Below are 21,841 nucleotides of genomic sequence, written 5' to 3'. Positions count from 1 at the left end.
GCTTGATTCACTTTCACCTGGTTTTTCCTCCTACTTACAATAGAACCACCATACTCTCCATTGCTTTCTTGGTTTCCATCTTCCCACCGCAAATGGAAAAGCATGAGACCAGGTGAACTCTCACAGGTGTGGCAAGAGCACCGTTAGTAACACTGCAAATGTCTATAGTGTTTGTAATTCGCAAAGCATGTCCCCATAACCTTGTCTGACCTTCACAACACCAGTGGGGGAGGTGGAGAACATACTATTTTTTCAGAATCCATGAAGACCTTATCTGTTGAACTCCTGTTACATATTAAGGATTGTACTGGGGTTATTTTATACTCAGGTCCTCTGCTAATCTATTTGGAGATTTTGTAAAATTATAAAAACGTGCCCTCTGGAGGAATGAATTAAATAAAGCTGCCCCTTCCTCTGGGGTGGCGCAGGCTGGATTTCAGTGCACATGTCCCCTCAGCACCTACATGGAGGCTGTGCAAACATTCATCCGTTTCCTTCTCACAGCAAACCCATGAGGCGGATAATATGCCCTTTCTGTAGATGAGAAAACCGAGGCTCCCGAAGGCCAAATGTCTTAGGCAAAGGAATGGAGCTTCTTGATTTTGGATCTGGGATTCAGCCCCAACTCTACTGAGTTCTAAGCTAGTGGTGTTTTCACCAGTCCTGCAGCAGAAACTTCCTGAAGCCCATGCCCAGTCCTCAGAGAGCAAGACCTCCCTCCCCCGGAAGTTTCAGGGTTCTCATCATTTTGTCTGTGGAGGAAGCAGCCTCTTCACCAACGAATGGCTCTTAAAGGTTTGCTTTCTCAGAGTTCAGTGGGGCCTCGTAACAACGCGGATTCTGATTCAGGAGGTCTGGGCCGTGCCCTGAGAATCTGCGTGCCTGTCACACTCTGCTGCTTCCAGTCCTCAGACCGTACTTTGATCAGCTGAGCCTTAGTTTAAGAGAAACAGATCACTAACTTCTACCTTTTCACACTGCTCTAAAGATTGGTAAGAAGGAAAACCAACAAATGTTTACTGAGTACCTGCTATGCACTAGGCCCAGACTGCGCTAGTGAACAGGTGAGGAAACAGCCAAACCCAGTGTGATTTAATTAATGCATTACATCCACCTACTGCAAAAAAGGGAGGGAGGGAGGAAGGAAGGAAGGAAGGAAGGAAGGAAGGAAGGAAGGAAGGAAGGAAGGAAGGAAGGAAGGAAGGAAGGGAAGGAAAGGAAGGGAGGGAGGGAGGGAAAGAGAGAAAGAGCAGCAACAAGTTGAGAGAAGAGAAGTGGATTAAACGGGCTCTACGTGAAATGCTATGACAAAAGGAAGCGCGAGGCCTGCGAGAACCCAGTGGTGGGCACCTAAACCAGTCTAGCAGAGGACAGGCCGGCTTTCTGAGGAAGCACTTCAATAGTGATGATAATGGGAGCAACAAGAATTGCAGTTACCATTTATTTACCAGGTTGCATAGGCTACACAGTTTACATATTTCATCTTAATTTTCACAACAGTCCTCTGAGATATCTATTCATCCCCATTTCACAGACTGGAAAGCTGAACAGCAAAGAGTTTAAGCAATTTGCTGATGTTAACAGAGCTAAATGAATGTGTGGTTTTTACAGTTTATCTTCTATTTTTCAGCAAGACAAATTTCGGTGATGATTTTGTGCTTCTTAGTCCAGTAAAAACTTAACAGCATGTTCTCCAAGTGTGGTCTCCACCGGGGTCAGAAGGATCTGGGGGCTTATTTACCAAAAAGACCCCCGAGCCCCAGTGTAGACCTACTGAGTCCTAATGTCTGGAAGGGAGGCCCGGGGTTTTGCCTCCCTCCAATCCCCCTGCGGAGGTTGATGAAGTCACTACCCCCAAGAATCTGGTATCTGGGAAAGAAAAAGTGGGCGGTATGCAGTTCAGTACCAACCCATTCACCTCACTCCATCATTCTCACCACAGAAGTGCCAGTGCCTCGCTGAACAGAAACGAGCACTGGGACACATCCCTTTATTCCTCTAACAAATGCTGCAAAACACACAGGGAAATTCAGAACCTGGGAGGAGGAGGCAAGAGGAGTCTGATACATTGAATTAACACTGTCAGAAAAGCTAAGCTTTTGATTAATTACTTCTTGCTTGAGACAAAATTTTGAAGAAAGGCTTTTTAGGCAAACCTGTCTAAAATGTCCTTAAAGTATTCTAAAGCAAATAAAATAGAAAAATCCACTCACCAGGAGTTAAGAAGTCTTATCATTCACAAAATGTTGAATGATAAATGATTTTTATAAATATAAAGTTAAATTGAAAGTGCCACTGGACAAATTGGTTTATTGCAAAGTTTAGATTTAGGCAAGCTGGTCCCTAGGTGACTAGATGTTAGGCTAATTGCCTTGCAGTAACTTGGTTTCTTGCATATTGGTCTTTCATTTTTTACATGTTGAGGGCATAGAAATGGACACTGGAGACCTTGATGATGGATGACTTCGGGATGGACATTTGCATGGGGGCTGGATGGAAGAGATGCATCCTGGTCTTTGAGCTCTGGAATACCCCAGACTTGGGTAGCATCATACTCCATGCAATATAGCACCCAGAATCAGTGATTCGCAACTCCCCATGTATGGCAAGCACCTGGGAAGCCTTTAAAATCCTGGCCCACGTGTTTAAAATTTGAATACCTGGCCCAGAGGTTCTGACTCAGTGGGTCAGATGAAGCCGAGGAACAGAAACTCCTAGCAAACGCCAGGGAATGGTTGCAAGTGGTCCTAGAACTCTGATCTAAGCATTGGTGCCATTTTTGTTTGTTTCCAGAGAAAAGGACATGAGTAAGAGTCTAAGAGTAGTTTTCAAACGTAATTTGTTAAACATACAAAGCTGACCCCCCCACCCCATCCCAGGTAGGATCCCTGAGTGGGTTTGTGGGTGGTCTGCATCAGAATGATCCTAGTGTGCCCCTGTGACTGAGAATCACAGGGCTGCCAGAACTCTGGGTCATAGAGTCCAGCACCTCACCATTGCTCTGACCAGGCACCCTGTGGGGAATGCTGACATGCATGTGGGCGGAACCATCCACGAGCCAGCAGAGAGGACAAGGAACTGGTGGGAACCAGCACAAAATCAAGCAAAATTAAGTGGGGGTGCTGACCATCAGAGTCACAGAGGTTCGGGGGAGGGAAGGTTGCAAGGGGAAAGTTGGGTCTTCTGTTGTGCTTTGGAGGGTGAATGCAATTTTGATCATCAGGCAGGAGCAGGGACAGCATTTCAGAACATGAGGACCCCAGCCCCTGAGGGGATGAGCATGGTTATTGGGAAACCCAGTGTGAAAGCTAGCCTGACCAGAGAGGCCAAGGAGACGTGGGAGCTGGACAGGAGTGGCCGAGAGTTACACTGGGACTTACAGCATTGACTGGAGCAAGGAGCCATTGTGGGACCTCGAGCATGACCTGAGCTTCACAGAGATGACTGGTGCCAGGTGGGAATGGATGAGAGGGCTGGGACCCTTTTATCCACATAAAATAGGTGAGGTCCCAGGCTAGTGTCACGGTCAGGGGGACAGAGAACACAGAAGTTTACAAGGGACAAAAAGATAAAGAGATAGACAGAAATTCAGAATGACTGATCTTGTACAGCTGGCTTCAAATCCTGCCTCCAGACCTGTTGTAAGCAAGAACTAGGTATTAAGATGTCATAAAGATATAAAAAATAGGCACTGCCAAGTTTCTGAAGATCGGAGCTGCCCAGGTGCACCCAGGTCATCCACAGTGCTGGAGAAAGATGGGGACTGAGAGGCAACGATGCCACCTAGTTTTAACCTTTTTCTTAATTTCCTCCCTTTTCACCAAACCCACTGAGCCAAACATTATTTTAAATGATTCACTTACATTGTCTATCCCTATTTAATTTATGCTCATGTGTAATGAAACACCCAGAAGGAAGATGCAGGCAGATGAGAGGGAGAACAGGTTCTCTATGTAGCCCGTCTTTCCTGGGACAATAAGAGTAGCCATCTCCACTAAGGTGGTCCCGCTTGTCATTTCCTCCTTGCCAGTTTTGATAGAATTCCTAGTGGACACGTGGCTGTTTGTCCAGGAGTACTGGCTGGTCTAACCCTAACTTTCCTTAATTTGGAGCATCTCTGGGAAGCTTCAGCACAGCTGTCATGAACCAGTGGGTCGGTGTGGGCCAGTTCCACCAGGCCCCCCGAGTGCCTGGTGGAGCCTTGCCACAGTTGGAACAGCCCACCATGGATGCCGTGTGAATGGGTGGGCCAGTGCAACCAGCATGCCCACAGCTCAGCACCACATGGGGCACCCGAGCCCTCCATGTGGCAACAGATCCTCACAGAACAACCACCAGATGTGGAGACCGTCTCTGGGTTACAGATGAGGGAATGGAGGTCGGCAATGTTAAAGTCACTTGTGGAAGGATATGCAGTTAGTGGACTTGAACCTAGGCTGACTTCTAATCTCTTGCCTGTTTGAAAGGATAAGTTCACACTGTGATGGCCAAGTTGTAGGCATCATGGCACATCATAGCAAAGGTCTCTTTGAAGGTTCGTGGGTTTCCCTGAGCAAAAGAGTGCATTGCACTTGTTCACCGTCTCCTGCTGCTGTGAGCCTCAGCCTGACCTGTGTGGCAGACAGCACCAATGCCTGAATCCCCGAGGGCCGTGGGCCAGCATACTTTAGGCAGGAAATGAGAGGTGGTGGGTGCTTGCTGAGTAGCACTCACCCTGCTGGTGTCTTCACTGGGTGCATTTTATCTCAGGGCCCCTCAAAGGCCACAGCCCCACGGTGGGTATGTGCTGTGTCCTGGGGTTCTCCCAGTGCCCCAGACTCACATCTGCCTCTCCCCTCCTTCTGCTGCAGATCCTGGTGCCCCTGTGAAATTGCCTTGTCTGCCAGTGAAACTGTCGCCTCCGCTACCTCCAAAGAAAGTCATGATCTGTATGCCTGTAGGGGGGCCAGACCTCTCCCTGGCATCCTACGCAGCCCAGAAGAGTGGCCAGCAGGGTGGGGCCCAGCACCACCACACGGTCCTGCCGTCCCAGATCCAGCACCAGCTGCAGTATGGCAGCCTCGGCCAGCATCTCCCCTCCGCCACCGGCTCCCTCCCCATGCACCCCTCGGGCTGCAGGATGATAGACGAGCTGAACAAAACACTGGCCATGACCATGCAGAGGCTGGAAAGGTAATTGGGGGGGCGGGGTAAGGGCTGGAGGGGAGGACCTGGCTGGGGAGGGGGAAGAAGGGCTGGGGGCTTGATCAGGACAGAGGGATGTGAAGACCAGGGCAGGGCTTATGTCCCTGGGTCGGGGCCGGGGTGGGGGGGTAGACCAAAATCCAAATGTCAAGGAAAATGTGGAAGAAAAAATAATGTGGCCGATCGCCCACCTAGAGAACAATCACATTTATCAAAAGGGAAAAGTAACATATGTTAGCACGTACTGTATTTCTGTAAGCCTTAACCTTTTTTGAAAGCAGACACACATAATCATGACCAGTGGGGAAATGGGGAAAAAAATCTTTTGATTTTCTATTTCGTGTCTTTCTGTGATGCGGACCCCAGCCAGCTGGGTCCATGTGTTGTGGCTGCTATGGACAAGTTCACACAGACTACAGAAATCCTGTGGAGAAAAAGGGACAGCATGGCCACTCTCTAAGTGAGAGAGAGGTCCCCGATCCCTGCCTGGACAGGCTTTTACTGCTTTTCTGGGTACATTACATTGAGGATGGTCCTCATTTACTATGCACAGGTTCACTTTAGGTGGTTACCTTTTACAGAAAACAAAGGAGAGGGTGTTGCTAATTACATCAAAGAAGAATATTTGAAAATGTAAAGGGAAAAGTGGTTGAACTGGTTACACTCCATACTTGGGAGGTTTAGCTCAGATTTTAGGAAGTTACTTTAATGATATGCAGTAAGCATTTGCTGCCTCAATTCAGGGTGTGGGAGTTTTAGCAAAAGCAAGCCTCATAGCAGCCTAGATACAATGCAGGCCTGATTCCCCACGGGAGAACCTATCTGTGGGCATGGGTCCTGTGTGCTGGACCTCGCTCCCCGCTGGCCTTTCTGAGTGGGGGCTGGTCTACATTCCCCACTGCCACACAGAATGGTCCCCTATATTTCCCCCCTTGTTTTTAGTTAGGACTGCTATAGATCCCACAAAACTTGCTACTTGCTGGTCTCTCACATGACCCTGGGAAAATAATTTGCAAATGCAGTGGAATACACAGAACATTATTATAATCAGTAAGCAACCAGCAGCTCCAAAGACCCACATTCTCAGATTAAGTCCATCAAACCATTTTTGAGGGTTTAGCCAGTTGAGATTGTCACGGAGGGTTTGGAAAACCTCTTGCTTAGTCAGGCATTGAATGTCCTGCAGCTGCTGACGTAATTCTAGCTGCAATTTATCAATTTGTCCTTTTAAATTGGTAGAAAAAGCCCCTCTTAGGTGATGGTGAATATCGCTCCAGGAGTACTGGATGGAATTGCACTTCAGGGTGGGTGATGCACAGCTTGGAGAATCCTGAGTTGGAAGAGTCCAAAGGGGGGAAGGTGGGTCACGGCCAGGGAAGCCTTTTCTATGATATGGCTTCACCCTCTTCGTCAATGGGTCTAAAGGTCCTTCTGGAGAGAAAACACAAGCATACCCTCCTCCCCAAGTTGATAGTGCAACTGGGCCTTCTTATCTGCCTTCCCCTAACAGATCTTTGTATAAGACCTGCAGGCCTGTTTTGCACAAGGTGTTTGTCTATGGGTGACTTTAAATTATCATCACAATTCAAAAAATTGTAGGTATATATTGCTAGCATGGTTAAATTCCTGGGGGATGTTTCCTGACTCCCCCTTTTTTGTTTATTTAATAATGTTTTAAAAGTCTGGTGAGCTCTTTCAACAGTTGCTTGAACTGTAGGATTATAGGGGATACCTGTTTTATGCCAAATTCCCCATTTTTCTAAGAAAGCCTGAGTGGTTTGTACAATATATCCCAGGCCATTATTAGTCTTGATTTCTTGTGAATGGCCTAAGTGGCTGAAGGCCGCCAGCTCTAACATTCTTTGCTGACTCCCCAGTGAGGGGAGGGGCCTATAGAGCACCTGAGTGTCTGCTTGGAAAGACAGGCCCTCTGCTGTTCTGCAAGCTGCAATGAGTTTGAGCAGTGAGTTAATTGTCCTCAGGACCTTGTAGTTCCTAGGTCTAGAATTTGCAGTGTTTCAAAGACTGAGATGCTTACTATTCTTCTTATTTCCTTTCCACTTCCCATGCCACACATGAATGTGGTATCTTTTTCCTTTATTCCTTCTTACCCTCCTCCTTCACAATCCTATACTTTCCTTTCCTTCACTTTCTTAATTCCTTCCTTACAGACCATCTACGACTTACTTCAACTTTCTACAACATACATAATCCACACAACCTTCCAAAATAAGCATAATGAGTCCTTTAAAATTTAAGCCTGATTAGATTGCCAAACGTTTGACTTAAGGAGTATATTATGAAATGAATAGGGGGATAGTGAGGAACATCTGTTTGCTAAATTATTTGAGGTTGCAGCCCTCTGGGATTAATGCAGAGCAGGGTGATGTACATTCCCCATTGAGTGTAATTCCCCATCTTAATTCCGCCCCAGATATTAAGTGGGACAGGGAGGAAGGCTGAATTCATCCAACTTGCCCATTTGGACCAAAACATTTAAGAGACTACACACCTTTTCGGGGTTGAGAAATGCCCCCTATTCCAGTTATAGAAATGCAAACAAAATAGAAATTCCTTTTTCAAAATTAAGCACGCTGGGGCCTCCCAAAGCGAGGGGGCTGTGTCCCTTACCTCCGGGATGACGTGGCTGTAACTCCACTTCAAGACGCGCTGTCTGTGCCAGTTCTGGGCCAGTTCTAAGTCTGCTGCTAAGCGCCCACCGAGGCTAGGCGCTGTGCAGAACCGTGGTCCCAGGGTGGACCCTGGCTGTTGTGACTGCACCAGGAGCTGGGAGGGGAAAGGCTGCTCCTGCGTGCAGGGGGGGGAGGGGAGGTGAGGGGGACCAATGCCTCCTCCCATGTGCTTCGAGCATGCATGCGCCAGTGCCAAAGCTGCGAGTGCGCTCACACCCTTGCCCTGGCTGAGCTAATCGGGGGGGCCTGTGATGCGAACTGCAGCTGGGGCGAACTGCAGGAAGGGCCTACCTGGCACTCACCACTCATCGGTCCCTTCTCTTTTTGTCTAAGCTTTCCTGACTATGAGGGCTTCTCTCCCTGCTTTTTCCCATATTTCCAAATCTAAAGATCCCTATCTGGGAGACATCCAGCATCCTTAAAAAGCTGCTGAATTAGCCGAAAACATTGCTGCTATTCCTTAGAGAGCCAGTTCCTTTATCTTACATACCGCTCCCCAGAGGAGCTGCTGTAACACACGCAGATAAACTTCCTGCTCTTTAGATAAACCAGAGCCCATTCTTGCTATTAAAAGGCTCCTTTTTACTTTTGATTGTTGTCTTCAGATTCCGCCACCTGTGCTGAATCCTAATTAGTTAGCTATTGGGGGATATAGTGTGGTGGGTCGGAATGTGCTGCTGGTGAAAGACCATCAGGGAGAGGGGTACTGGACTTTCCAAGTACACTAACCCTGCTTATGGGTTTCAGATCCTCCCCAAGCATTTAGGACTGCAAGGGCGGGGCTCGAAACATTAGGTGACGGACCTTTATATCCTGCTTCCAGGATGAGCCTGAAGTTAGATTAACTGGTGTTGGAGGTCCATATAAGGCCCCTGCACATCTTGGGAATTGATCCCAGACACCCTTGCAAGGTTCCGACTCACGTGGGAACACCCGATTTCTCCAGCTGAGGGGAGGAAGTGCCTTTTGTCTTCGGAGCTTGGCGAATGCCAAACGCTCTCATACAAAACCTGTGACTAACACTAATTCCTTCTGGAAAGCGATCTTCCGAGTCTGATCGAAACAGAAACGCTCATTTGCTATCTGCTTTTCCTTATGCAGGCAGATGGAGGGAAAAGGCAAAATCGAAAGGACCGCAAGAGGTGGCTTGAAAGAAAGAATTTGCTGAGATGCTTTTAAAATATCCCTGTAACTAGTTGCTGTTTTTAAAGCTGATTAAAGGGAAAGTCTTTGCTCGTTCTCCCAAGCTAGACCTAGCTGGGGATTGTGCCGCGGGGATGGGCTTGTGAGTGTTTCTATAGTGTACCTCTCATTGCATGGACTTTTGCTTGCAGCTGGCGGGAAACCTAGTGTTCTGACCCGGTCCACGTTCCAACTAATCCTCTCACAGGGGTCTTCTAGTGGTGAGCGCCCTTGTAGCTCTTAATTGCTCCACCCACACCTGCGAGATTGTGGCAGATGCTTGGGAGAGAGAGTAAGGCTCCTGCTTACTAAAGAGAGTACAGATGTAAAGCAGTCGCAAGAGAGGGCGACCTTGGAAGAAATCCCCTTCTCTCTGAAATCCAACACACCCTACAACCTTACCAAAAAGCACTCGGTGTTGTCTGCCCTTTCCTGAGCTGATGCACATACTCCAACCAAGTTGGTGTATTGTCCACAACTGTGTCTCATAGCCCTGGGTCCCCGTTCCTGGCCACCAGATGATGCTGACCCCAGCCAGCAGGGTGTGTGTGGCTGCAACGGACAAATTCACATGGACTACAGAAATCCTGTGGAGAAAAGGGACAGCATGGCCACTCTCTAAGTGAGAGAGAGGGCCCTGACCCCTTCCTGGACAGGCTTTTATTGTTTTTCTGGATACATTACATTGAGGATGGTCCTCATTTACTATGCATAGGTTCACTTTAGGTGGTTACCTTTTACAGAAAACAAAGGAGAGGATGTTGCTAATTACATCAAAGAAGAAGGATATCTGCAAATGTAAAGGGAAAAGTGGTTGAACTGGTTACACTCCATACTTGGGAGGTTTAGCTCAGATTTTAGGAAGTTACTTTAAAGATATGCAGTAAGCATTTGCTGCCTCAATTCAGGGTGGGGGAGTTTTAGCAAAAGCAAACCTCATAGCAGCCTAGGAACAATGCAGGCCTGATTCCCCACAGGAGAACCTATCTGTGGGCAATGGTCCTGTGTGCCAGAACTCACTCCCCACTGGCCTTTCTGAGTGGGGGCTGGTCTACATTTCCCACTGCCACACAGAACAGTCCCCTATATTTCTGTACTGTTTATTTTTTTTACTTTATGGGTGTTTCTTTTATGACATGAAAATGCCCATTTGAATGTAAAATCAGAAAAAATGAGAGCTGGCAGAACAGTGGTGGAAATCCAGAGGGATGGGAAAGGTGGAGATGTGTGCCCTGGTTCTTGCCAATGGACAAGGCAAAGCACTGTCGTCTGCTCAGAGGCATGGGAGCCTCTAATATTTAACAATGGGAGCAGCCTCCTCTTACACTAGAATCTTCTCCCAATGGCATTGCTGGGAGATCTGCCAAGAAAGCCCCGAGGGTGGGCCTGCAGCACAGACCCTGCCTCCCCACCACTGGGGAGAGCACTCACGCTGGTTCTGAATAGCTCTGATGTGTGCATGTGTGTGTATGTGTGTGTGTGTGTTCAAATACCACCCTTCTTGTGCCCAGGAGGTGACTTAAATTCCCCACTGTGATGCTAAGCCATGTTCCTTGACCTAGTTCTCTGGCATGGGAAGAAAAAAGTGGTGATCTGGCATAAAGGGACCTTCAGTGGCGGTCTCAGGTTAGTGACCTCTGTTGACTGGGTTCTATGGATGGGAAATTGCAAGCAGAGACCCAGAGGAAAGGCGGACATTGTTGGGAGCTTTCTGTTGCAGTTTCCCAACTCTCAGTGGCTTTCTCCCTTCCTGCGGCTCCACCGGGCATTCTGTGTTTGGGAAACTCGTGACTCAGAGGGAAGTGGCTGCTGAGAGTAAGTCTGACTTTATTGGGCCATATTAACAGCTACCTTCACAGAAAAACAGAAATGTACTCAGCCCCTTGTCATCATTTTCAACTACTGTTGTTGTTAATGAGGGCAATAATAATTTAAATTTTTGACGGCACTTTTTAGTTGATCGCACAGCTTTGTTATCATCTTAATCCTCACCCCACCTTGGGAGACTACATGCAGAAGCTGAGGAAGGCTGAGTCCTGCAGTGCCAGCTACTCAGAGAGAGAGCCACCAACTGCTTGGTACCCATCCGCAACCAGGTACAGAAATTGAGAACAAGGCTTTACACACTTTTATAGCAACTTGACAGACTAATTTTGTCTGTTGAATCTTACAATAAAAAGAATTTCATTTTTTTATATTTATTACAGTTTTACAAAAACATCTATTTGTGAAGGACTGAAAATTACCATAGGTAAATCAACCAACCCACCAACAGAACTGGTCCCTCCTGTAGACAATTTGGAAAGCACCGCCCTAGGTAGCAGCTCCAGGGGCTGCGCCTTCCAGTCTGGGGTCTTCTGGCTGCAAATCCAGAACTCTTTCCATTTTGGTGCAACTGCTTTCCTAAAGACCTAACAGTCAACACAATTTCCTATCCCTGTGTCTGCTGTGTACCCAGTAAGTTTTTGTATCTCTCAGGAGCTTCACTCAATTGAAAAAGATACTCATGACAGTGAACTAGGAGGATATTGCTAAATATATTTCCACTTAACGCATGCCATTTGAAAAGGTTCAGCTGGAAATACTAAGCAACAAGTTACACTGTGTTCCTCAGTTCCATAATTTCTGTGTGTTTGTAGAATATCAGTTGACTATAGACTAATGGGTAGGTCTTGACATAAACTGAGTCAGATTCTTCATCAAAGTGAATCCCAGAGAACAAATGTGGGTGGTGGGAGAGCAGACATTATGGGAGATGGGAGTGAGCAGGAGGACGGCATGAACTTGGCAGATGAGCCAAGGCAGTCCCCAGGCTCTTCTTACCTCCTCTGTCTCCCTCCCTCCCATCCCAGGTCAAGGCCCAGGGTTGTTCTGATGGACCAGCCAGGACACAGAGAATTAATGCATGTATCACTTGGAGAAGCTTGCCCTTCAGAAAAAGAAAGACTTTCCTCCCGAACCGTGAAAGGTTGAGAGATTTTTCTGAGCATCCACACTGTCTTCTAGGAGTCCTGGCAGAATCTGGGGATGGAACAAGGTCTCAGGCCACTTGTCACTTTAGTGCAGGAACTGTCACTGACTCCAGGGATGTCATTCTTTTTTTTATTTTCTAAAACTTCTCCCTGTTGTTCTAAGTTTAATACAGAAGGAAACAATTATTTTTCTCTCTTCTCCTGGCAATTTCCAGTGACCCCCCACCCCGCAAAAAAATAAACACTGCAAGAAGAAAGAAACATGACCGAACACTTAGGCCTTGTGCTGTGAAGACCCTGAGTCTCACAGAATGTCACCTGCGGGGCACTGGCCCAGACCTGCAGTCTGCTGCTGATGAAACATTGTGGTTAACATGAGAATTGAGTGAAGAATTAAACAGCTGTAATGTCTGGCTTTGGACCATACATTGGAATAGTCATGTTACAATTAAAAGGGACCTCGGAGACCACCCATGCAAGCAGCCCACCCATTGCAGTGTTCCTGACTATTTGTACTCTAGTCTCTTCGAGAAACGGAACCTCTCTAGGTCCCAAGTTAGCCCATTGCATTATCAGCAATGTCTGATTACTATGTTCTTTATTATATTAAGCTGCAAGTTTTACTTATTATAAATCCCCCAATCTTATTTGTAATCTTCTTTCACTGTGAAGGCCTTCAAATCTTTGAAGATAGCTTACTTTGTCTGTCTTCCCTCTTCTATGCTAATAATTCCAAATTCATGTAATCATTTATTGAGGTGGTTTCTAGACCTTTTACCATCTTGTTGATGTTCTCCCAAGATTATTCTAAATCTGTTCTCATTTGTATGACGTTCTTCGTCGTGACCCTAACCTGAACGCAGCCTGATGACACTAAAAAATAACATGTGGTTAGGTAGTTGCAACACTGGCTCACCAGACCTGGTGGGAGGGGTGCAGCGGAGAGAACCAGAGACCAGCGGAAGCAAACTTGAAGAGTTCCGTACTTATCCAAAGTCACAGGGCTGCCCTGGGCAGTGTGGCCAAGCCGGAGCACGGCCCTCGTCATGGTTGACCATGTGGGTTCCAGAATCCAGCTGCAGGGTTCACTCTCAGAGATACCACTTTTTTATGCCTTTGATTCCTCATGTGTCAAACAGGAATATTAATAACATCACCAATCTCACTAGAGTTGTTTGTGAAGAAAATCACTCATCTTGTTGGATGGCATAACAGTAAGTGTCCAATAATTGGTCGTGAATGTTAAGCAAAATTATATAGCACACAAAATTTGCCTTCAGTGCCCCTAAAAGGCAAGTTGCAAATAGGTCTGATCTTATTTTGTTGTGGATTGTTTGTTTGTGTCAGTTTCCTCCACTAGTTGTTTTCATTAGTTTTCGCTCCACTGATGATGATTCATATATTTTTGGAAGGTGACATTTTATCATTTCAAATAGTATGCAGTGCTTATTTTTAATATCTGTAGTAAGCTCTGTGATCTAGTTGGCATCAGTCTTGGAATTTACACTTCAAATCCTAATCAGCCACTAATTCTCATTCCCATCTTAATTCAGTTGATCAGTTCTATTAGCTGAGAATTAAATGACCACCTTCAAGCAAATTGCAAATATAATAATTTCAAAAGTGGACAGAAAAAATTGAAATCAGTAGCCCCCCAAATCCCTTCAACCTCTACAATTCTATTATTCAATAATTATTTTAGGCCTTTCAAAGAGCACAAATCATTCATTGTCCTAGTGTAAATACATTTCATGGTAACAATTACTTTTCTTCATGTGACTTCAAGGGTCACAGGAAGCTCTAAAGACTAATTCTTGGTTCTGAACTACAACAGATGACCCCCAGGGTTTCTTTTAGCCTTGACAATCTGCAAACTTTGTCGGCAGGTGGAAACATCGTTGTTGTTTCCGCCTGCAAATAAAAGAGCGCTTCAGGATGATAAGCAGAGGTGCATTGGTGCCCTAGCAAGAATTAAACTCTGAACACCTGACTGGCTTACTTGCAGAAGTTCAGAATTTTGTTCATCATCGTACAAATGGCAAACATTTTTAAGTGAAATGCGTCTCCAGGGAAAGATTCCTTTCTCTTATGTTGATGACCATCTCTTTAAAATCTCATGAAGTCCTGGGTAGACATTTTTCCCTGACCCTTTGACATCAGAGTTCTATCAACCTCTTATTTTAGGTCAGTTCTTTGATTTTAAAGCATGTACTTATCATCGGTAAGTGGCTGCCTATAGTTACTGTGTTACACTTTAACTGCTATTCCAAGGGGCGTGACAAGATTTCGGTGCAAGGTATTTATTGTTGCTGTGAGCAAGAAACATGTACCCTACGAGGTTGGTGGGCAGACTGGCTAGAGGAAGGTTGAAATGAGACTGTACAAACCATTAACATCTTCTGAAGTCTTTAGAAGATTTAAAAAGGAAGTGTATTTTCGAAAGAGAGAACCTGCGCCTGAACCCTACGTCTACCTTGATGGAAACTCTGGCCCAGTGCATGAATATTGAACCTTTGATCTTGCAAACCATCGTCAAGAAAGATTTTGCAGCCCAAAAATATAAAAACCCTAGCCCTGGCTGGTGTGGCTCAGCGGATTGAGGGCCGGCCTGCAAACCGAAAGGTCACCAGTTCGATTCCCAGTCAGGGCATATGCCTGGGTTGCAGACCAGGTCCCCAGAAAGGGGTGTGCAAGAGGCAACCACACATTGATGTTTCTCTCCCTCTCTTTCTCCCTCTCATCCCCTCTCTAAAAATAAATAAATATCTTAGAAAAAGAAAAACGCTAAAGGAAGTGTTTTAATACATCAACAAATAGTGTCCATAATGACTGGATTAGGATAATTGCCACACCCCTAGCTAAGACAGCCACCACCAGCACTGACGTTCACAAAGCACCATTGATCTCGCAACAACCTGTGAGGTGGACCAATAGGTTTCTCCATTCAGCTGATAAGGAACTGAAGACCAAGATGCACAACTAGTGAATGGCCCGGCTGGGACTCATACACAGGCCTCCTCACTCCACCCCCTGCCCTCCTGGCACCACCATCGAACCAAGCATGACCTAGGATGTTGGCTGATGTCTAGGTATGAAGTCGTATGAAAGAGCCACCCCTGGGTGGTCGCTCCATCAGAAATGGAGAATGCAGGCGTGGTGGGCCGCTGGTCAGACTCCGCATGTCATATTGTTTCATTCGTCACATCCCAAGCCCAGACAATGTTTCAGAAATGTGGGTCTATATAAAGATCACAGTTTCTGCTCACTAAGTGCAACAACAGCAAAAGCTCTAAGTTCGAGTTTCTTATCTCAGAAGGCTAGTCCTAGGCCTTGATAAAACGCACGATGTGTGCCTGTTCTCCTGAAGTGAAGCCGATTATTTCTTGGCTTTCAGTGCTTATTTCTGTCATTTTTCACCCTCCGGCACTGCAATTTGTAACATAATTTCTCACACATTTTTGGTCTCTAAGAAGAAAATAGCTAATTGTTCTCTCTCCCCTCTGAAAACTCTCTTTGTAACTCATGCAGACTGAATTACAAAAGCTGGTCCTCTTGAAGTTTAACTTCATTTCCATTAACTTGTCATATTTGTAGATAATAAACTTTACATGTCCTTTGAGGAGATTAATGTCTTTTTTTTCATTTTCACAGTTGTTGCATTTGAAATCAGATGCCAGAAAACAACATTCCTTTATTACACATTTTTCTTTAGAAATTATGGTGAAATGGTTTTCAGGTGTTTTCAGTGAAGACTAAGGATTTGAAATACACAGTGATTTTTAACTTCAAAACCTGCCCCTGATTTCCTCCAGGAGTATCAAAGGTGTTTGATAACCTGTAGTCCCCACCAACTTTGAGTCACATGCTCTGCCACACACCCGCCCATTACCACGTGGTAATGAATCTTGAAAAGGGACCAACGGTTGTCCTGGCCTGAAATGCTGTGATGTCTTGGCATTCATTCTTTATGAATTATTAAAAAACAAGCTGCCTTTCCCTCACTGGTAGTAAACACGAAAGGTAAGGCAGTCTCTCAATGTTTTTAATTTACAGATTTCTCGAAAATGTAAATGGTACATTTAAATGGTAGGGAAGTGGGGAAGGTGGACTGGGAATCTGAGGGTGCCACTGAATTCTCAATCTGCCTGTCTCCTACTTGGTTTAGTACAGGTAAAGGACAGAGCGGAACTTCCCAAACAGAAGACTCATTGAATGTTATTCATGACGGAGACAGAAAGAGGGGAGAGAGGAAAGTTTTTCACCTCCCTGATGGGTCATAGGGACATGATGAAGTAGAGAGTTTGAAATGCTTGCTTTTTTACCAATTTAAGACAACCCTTTTACTCTCAAGCTTTCTCAATGCTTCTGTGTTTAGTGTATCTCTTGTAAGTAGCAGGCCTCCTGATTTAGATAAACAACTGTTTATTCTTTCATCTTCTTCATGAAGGAAGACATTCAGGCAGGCTATCGTATCCTCTGGGGAGACAGAGAGGACACAACAAAGTCTGCATCCTCGTGAGCTTTCCTTTTAGCGGGAGATGCCTGAAAAGCCAATGCCGATGTTAGATTTTGTAAAGTGGAGACAAGGATCTGCGGAAAGATAAAGTGGGGGACTGAGAGGAGACGACAGTGATACCTTTCTGTCCTCAAGGAAATGCATCATTAACATGGCCACAGTAAGCCCATGCCTTCCTCCTTCTTACTGACAGCACTGCCTTATCCAAGGCTGGGTTTTCCAGCTTGGTTACCATTCTCGCCTCTCTCGTATCCTATTCTCTCTGCACACCTGTTCACCCAGCCATGTGCCCCTCACACCAGAACTGTTGTACAGCCCAAACCTAGAACTCAAACCTGCTTCTGTGTTCTGTAGTAGCCCCTAACCCTGTGGCTCTTCAAAGTAAAATTCATACTAAACAAGTAATTGGGTTATGTGAGCATCTACTATCTTTGCTTCTCATTATACAGATAATTACTATATTCCATATTTTTTGAATTTTTGGTGCAAATTGCATTTCATAGTGAGCATGTACATACACAAAAAACATAATGAGGGTCCTCTGGGATACAACAGCACAGTTAGTGGAAGACCACAGGCCCTGGAGTGAGAAGACCCAAGGTCACGTGCTTGCTGTGATGGCTTCACTTACTTTCTCAAAAACTTAGTGTTCTCATCCTAAAATCCAGGTAATAACGATACCTTTCCTAACTTTGCAAGTTTTTGTGAGATTAAATGGGATAATGAACATTTACAAAGAGCTTTTACAGACCCCACCAAGGACCGTGTGTGTTAGCTACTGCGGCAGATCCGAAGGCTGCCCTGCTCCTGCCTGCTGAGCGCTCAGCCCCCCGCAGAGGGAATAGAATGGACATACTCCAGCCTGGTGCAGCTGCCCAACATCATCTGAATGTTGCGAATGCTCTTGGGTCTTTGCATTCTCATCCCTGTAATATCTGTTGGGACAATTACATCATTTGGAGCTACCTAGATGAGGCACAGAATCTCATTTTTCTCCCTATAGAATGATCTGGGGTCTTTGATGTTTATTTAAATTCATTATAGAATGACATATAAAAAGAAAGTTTAGGGTCCTCTTCTACTGTGCCTTACAAAACAGCCTAACTCTGGACAGTCCTAACTGAAGTGGCCGACAGCCCACGAGTGCAGAACTGGACCACGGACACCCTTAAGCTCCCTGTTCCACCTGTGCTCATGGAGACGGCCCTGGGACGGAGGGCACATGGGCACCATGCCATTCTGCCTTGCATAGACCTCTGTCCTTTATCTCTTTGGATTATCTTCTTAGGAAAAAACTCTAGATCACTATATCTAAAACCCGAATTATTTTTTCACAAGGATCTTCCCCTACAACAGCAGGACCTTAAGGATCAGGGATCATTATTTCAGTGAATTAAATGATGGGAAGAGTAATGTGACCTTCTGTGGTTCCAAGAGACTTCAGTCCAAATACTGAGTTGACTTTTCCATCAGTTCCAAAAACATGCACAAAATGGGACTTGGATATGAAGGAAATTAATAATCAGCCTCTGTCTTTGAAAGCCTTACAGTCAATGGGGGCAGGGGCCAATGCTCAAGCATGAAATTATAACATAGTGGGGCAGGTGCTGTGACAGAGGTGAGAACCCAGACTGTGGGAGCACAAGGGAGGTGCCGATTTCCCTTGGAAAAGTTAGGAAAGGCTGTTCAAAAGAAATGGCATTTGAACTCCCCCAAGTGTGAGTAGCACTCTTCAGGCCAGTTCTGCAGGGATAGTTCTGATGCGGAGCTGTGCAGAGGGAGGGGGCAGAAAAGTCCACAGTGTGCCTGGGATGTGGCAGGTGGCCCGCTGCGGCGGAAACCCTGGGTGTTCAGTAAAGAGGGGTGACAGATGAGACTGAGTGGAACAGCGGGTCAGATTGTGAGGCACCCCCTACTCCCTGCCAAAGAGGGTGGGATTTATTGCTTACAGTGAGACCCTTCTAAGGTCTTAATTGGGAGCATTGTATGATCAGACTGTTTGACAGTAGTAAAGAGTGGGCTGAGTGGTGGTGGGGAGAAGGGAAGGTTCTGGAAGAAGAGTAAGGTCTGGAGCCATTGCAGGGCTGATGCTTCCGTGCAGGTGGTACAGTGACATCCGTGAGAGGGTGGGTTCTATAGTCCTACTGCCTGTGGTCAGTGATGCCCACGTCCCTCTAGGTGGGACTTTGGTCATGTGCTCATTTTTCCTCTCTGAAATGGAGGGAATCACAGTATGTACCCCTATCTCATGGGGTAGTTGTAAGACCTAAATGAATCCATATAGGGCACAGTGTGAGCGTTTAAAAATGTTAACTTTTATCATCATTATGTACAGTAGTAGTCCATACGAGTTAAGGAAGGCTCCATATAGGTTAGGATGAAGGGCTTTATGTTTACCTCTGTTTTAGTTCCTGCTCAGCCACCAGGAAGAGGAACAGAACACAGCCCACATGCAATGAGATCCACTTGAATTCCAAGCAAAGTAAAAGCTTAACTTCAAAGAATTTTGACATGAATGGTCTAGAATAGATCTTATTACATCAGTCAGCTTTTCCTCAGGGAGGTTGACAGGTACTCTGGAAGATGTGGTGACTCTTTGAGGCCACTAGAGTGTCATTTTGTAAGTCACTAATCTGGGCAAGGTAATGAGAAAAGCTGTTTCTCTCAGGAGTCAGCTCGGAGCTCCTACCTTAATGGGGTAACTGCTGGGGGACTTATGAGGGCTGCAAATAACTTAGTGAAACTCTAATAGCATCGAATTGTTGGTGCAGCCCCCAGAGTGACAGCCTGAGACCCAGCAAGTGAGAATCTCAGGTGGCAGGATCCGGACGGTTCTTCCTCACTGCGCGGACACTGCAGATTCCCGGGAGTAGTGTGCAGGGCTCACGAGGGACAGCCCTGACAATGAGGCACGGGCAGAGCCGTTGTGGAGACACTAGGCCTGTGGTTCCCACTGGCCTAGCGTCTCCGTCCCAAATAGGTGGAGAACTGGGCAGGTCCCCTCCCCAAAAGACCTTTGGCCGTGTCTGGTGGTATTTTGGGTTGTTACCCAATTATCAGTTGGGTTGTTACCCGGACAGAGAGCAGATGCCACTAGCATCTGGTGGTTAGAGACCAGGGGCGCTGTAAACACCCTGCAATGCACGGGGCAGCCCCCATCACCACCAGTTGTCTGGGCCAAAATGCCAGTGCTGCGGTTGAGAGGGCGCCTAGCTGTCATTTAACCCGGATGCGATATACGCACAGTGGTGGTACATGAAGCAAGTGTAGGACAGCCTCCCATAAAAGTTTTAATAGCCATATTTATTTTAATGTGTTATAAACACATAATTAGTACATGAAACCTATTATTACAAAGATATTATGGCTTAAGAGGAGGCTAAATTAATGAGTTTTTTTAAGTGTTGATTTAAAAATACAAAGGATCATATTTTGTCATGTATAATGCACACTTTTTTTTGCCCAAATTTTTGAGGGAAAAATAGGGATCTGTATTATACATGGGTAGTACTAATTCTGTATCTGTATAAATGTTTTTAATTCTTTTATTTATGCTTATGTGTCCAAAGCATAATTCTGGAAAGCTGTAACAGTACCCTATGCAAAATAATACCCTAGAATACGATAATCATTTTTGCTTCTAAATATTAATTAATTAACTAATTAATTAATTAAAACAAAAGATTTTTTTCCTGAAAGTCTGGGCCAAAAACATGGGCATGCATTATACACAGGAGCACATTACACACAGCAAAATATGGCAAATAATAGTGTAAATGAACTTCAAATATGGCACAGACAAAAGAAAACTAAGGACTGTGGATATGAACAAGGTTTAGGAATACTGGGTTAGACCAGGGGTCAAAAATCTTCCTGTAAAGCGCGGATAGTTAATATTTGAGACTCTGTTGCAAGCACTCAACTCTGCCATTTTGGTGCAAAAGCCACTAACCATGACAGTAGATGAGCAGATGGCTCCTCTCAACGTCCCGGCCATCATAATCCCGTGTCTAAGGTGAATCGTTTACACTTAGCGCCCCAGGTATGGCCTGACCATGGCCGGGTAGAACACTACCACTTACCCTGGTTAGCAAGATTTAAAATAGTTATAAAGCAATAATGCCTCCTTTGTACATGTGTTGTTGAGAACACATGATGTCCTCTGCACCTCACACATGTACAATTAGTGGGGAATGCGTTTAATGAAAGTGCACAATGTTACAAGTATCATAACTCAGTTTTTGGATATAGTGGGTTCAGATTTTGTCCTTCCTTTACTACCAGCGTCCTTGCGGGCTGATTTATTACCCTCTCGGAGCCTCTATTTCCTGCTTGTGAAAATGAGGATAATGACATCTCCCCTGCTATTAGAAAGATAAAATGAGATACTGGATGTGAAATTTCCTAGAACAGTGGGTGACGCACTCAGTAAATGTTCACTTTGCCCACACCCTCCTTTCCTTCTCTACCCAGTTCTCCACCTGTTTGATAAGGCTGCCCTTTTTGTTATTACGCCATTGATAAAAGTGGCAACCATATCAGGGGTGCCCACAGCCTTGCAATACACCACCAGATGCCTTTCTGCAAATGAAAAACAGATCTCTTAATTAATACCCTGTAAATATGGTTCGTCAGCCACTTACAAATGCACCCATGTATCAGGGATCCCAGCCCATATTTCTTTCATTCAGCAAAAACAACAAACAATTACTGACTGTCCACTTTGTGTCAGACGTGGCACTAGGCACCTGCTACAAAAGTGAATTAGACATGGTCCCTGCCCCTCAAGGCGCCTACAGCTTGGCTGGGGAAGGGAAGCTAATAAGCCAACAGATGTTCGCAATTACATATTACTACTGAGGAATCTCCCAAGAACATAGGCACTGTGTTGCCTGAGACAATTATTAAAAGGTAAGCAGAAATTAAGGTGAGGGTGGGATGGGAGCAAGCCCCAGGCCAAGTGTGTGCAATGCATTGTTGTGTGTGACCAGGGGTGAATTATATGGGGACGAAGGCTGGGTTCTGTCCCCATATAATTTATGGATCAAATTGTGCAAGGCATTGCATGTCATGCTGGGTTTAAATGACCTCTTCTAGGTTTTCACTTTTCTTCAGCAGTGAGACCTTTCATGTGGAGCACATCCACATTCTAAGTGACAACTCTGTATTATAAAACCAGCATTCCTGAGACTGCCACTCAGCTGGGCGTTCCCCTTCCTGCCCACAGCCACCAGGGGGGAGGCCAGATGGAATAAGGTGCCACACTTAAGTTGAGTTAGTTCTTTGCCCTGAAT

At 45.6% G+C, this 21,841-nt stretch overlaps 1 protein-coding gene across 8 annotated transcripts in view; it reads left to right on the top strand.

Moving 5' to 3' along the window:
- The window catches only part of PHACTR1 (phosphatase and actin regulator 1), a 521,513-nt gene that overhangs the window by 448,931 nt on the left and 50,741 nt on the right, over positions 1-21,841 (top strand). For all 8 annotated transcript variants that reach the window (XM_024565400.3, XM_024565398.3, XM_045199434.2 and 5 more), the window contains one exon: positions 4,851-5,172. In XM_024565400.3, coding sequence (XP_024421168.1) covers positions 4,851-5,172 — 322 coding nt within the window. The remainder of the gene's footprint in view (positions 1-4,850; positions 5,173-21,841) is intronic.

This window comes from Desmodus rotundus, chromosome 3, assembly GCF_022682495.2.
Source record: "Desmodus rotundus isolate HL8 chromosome 3, HLdesRot8A.1, whole genome shotgun sequence".
Lineage (NCBI taxonomy): Eukaryota > Metazoa > Chordata > Mammalia > Chiroptera > Phyllostomidae > Desmodus > Desmodus rotundus.
Note: the sequence above shows the minus strand (reverse complement) of the source record. Positions and strands in the feature narration are given on the sequence as shown.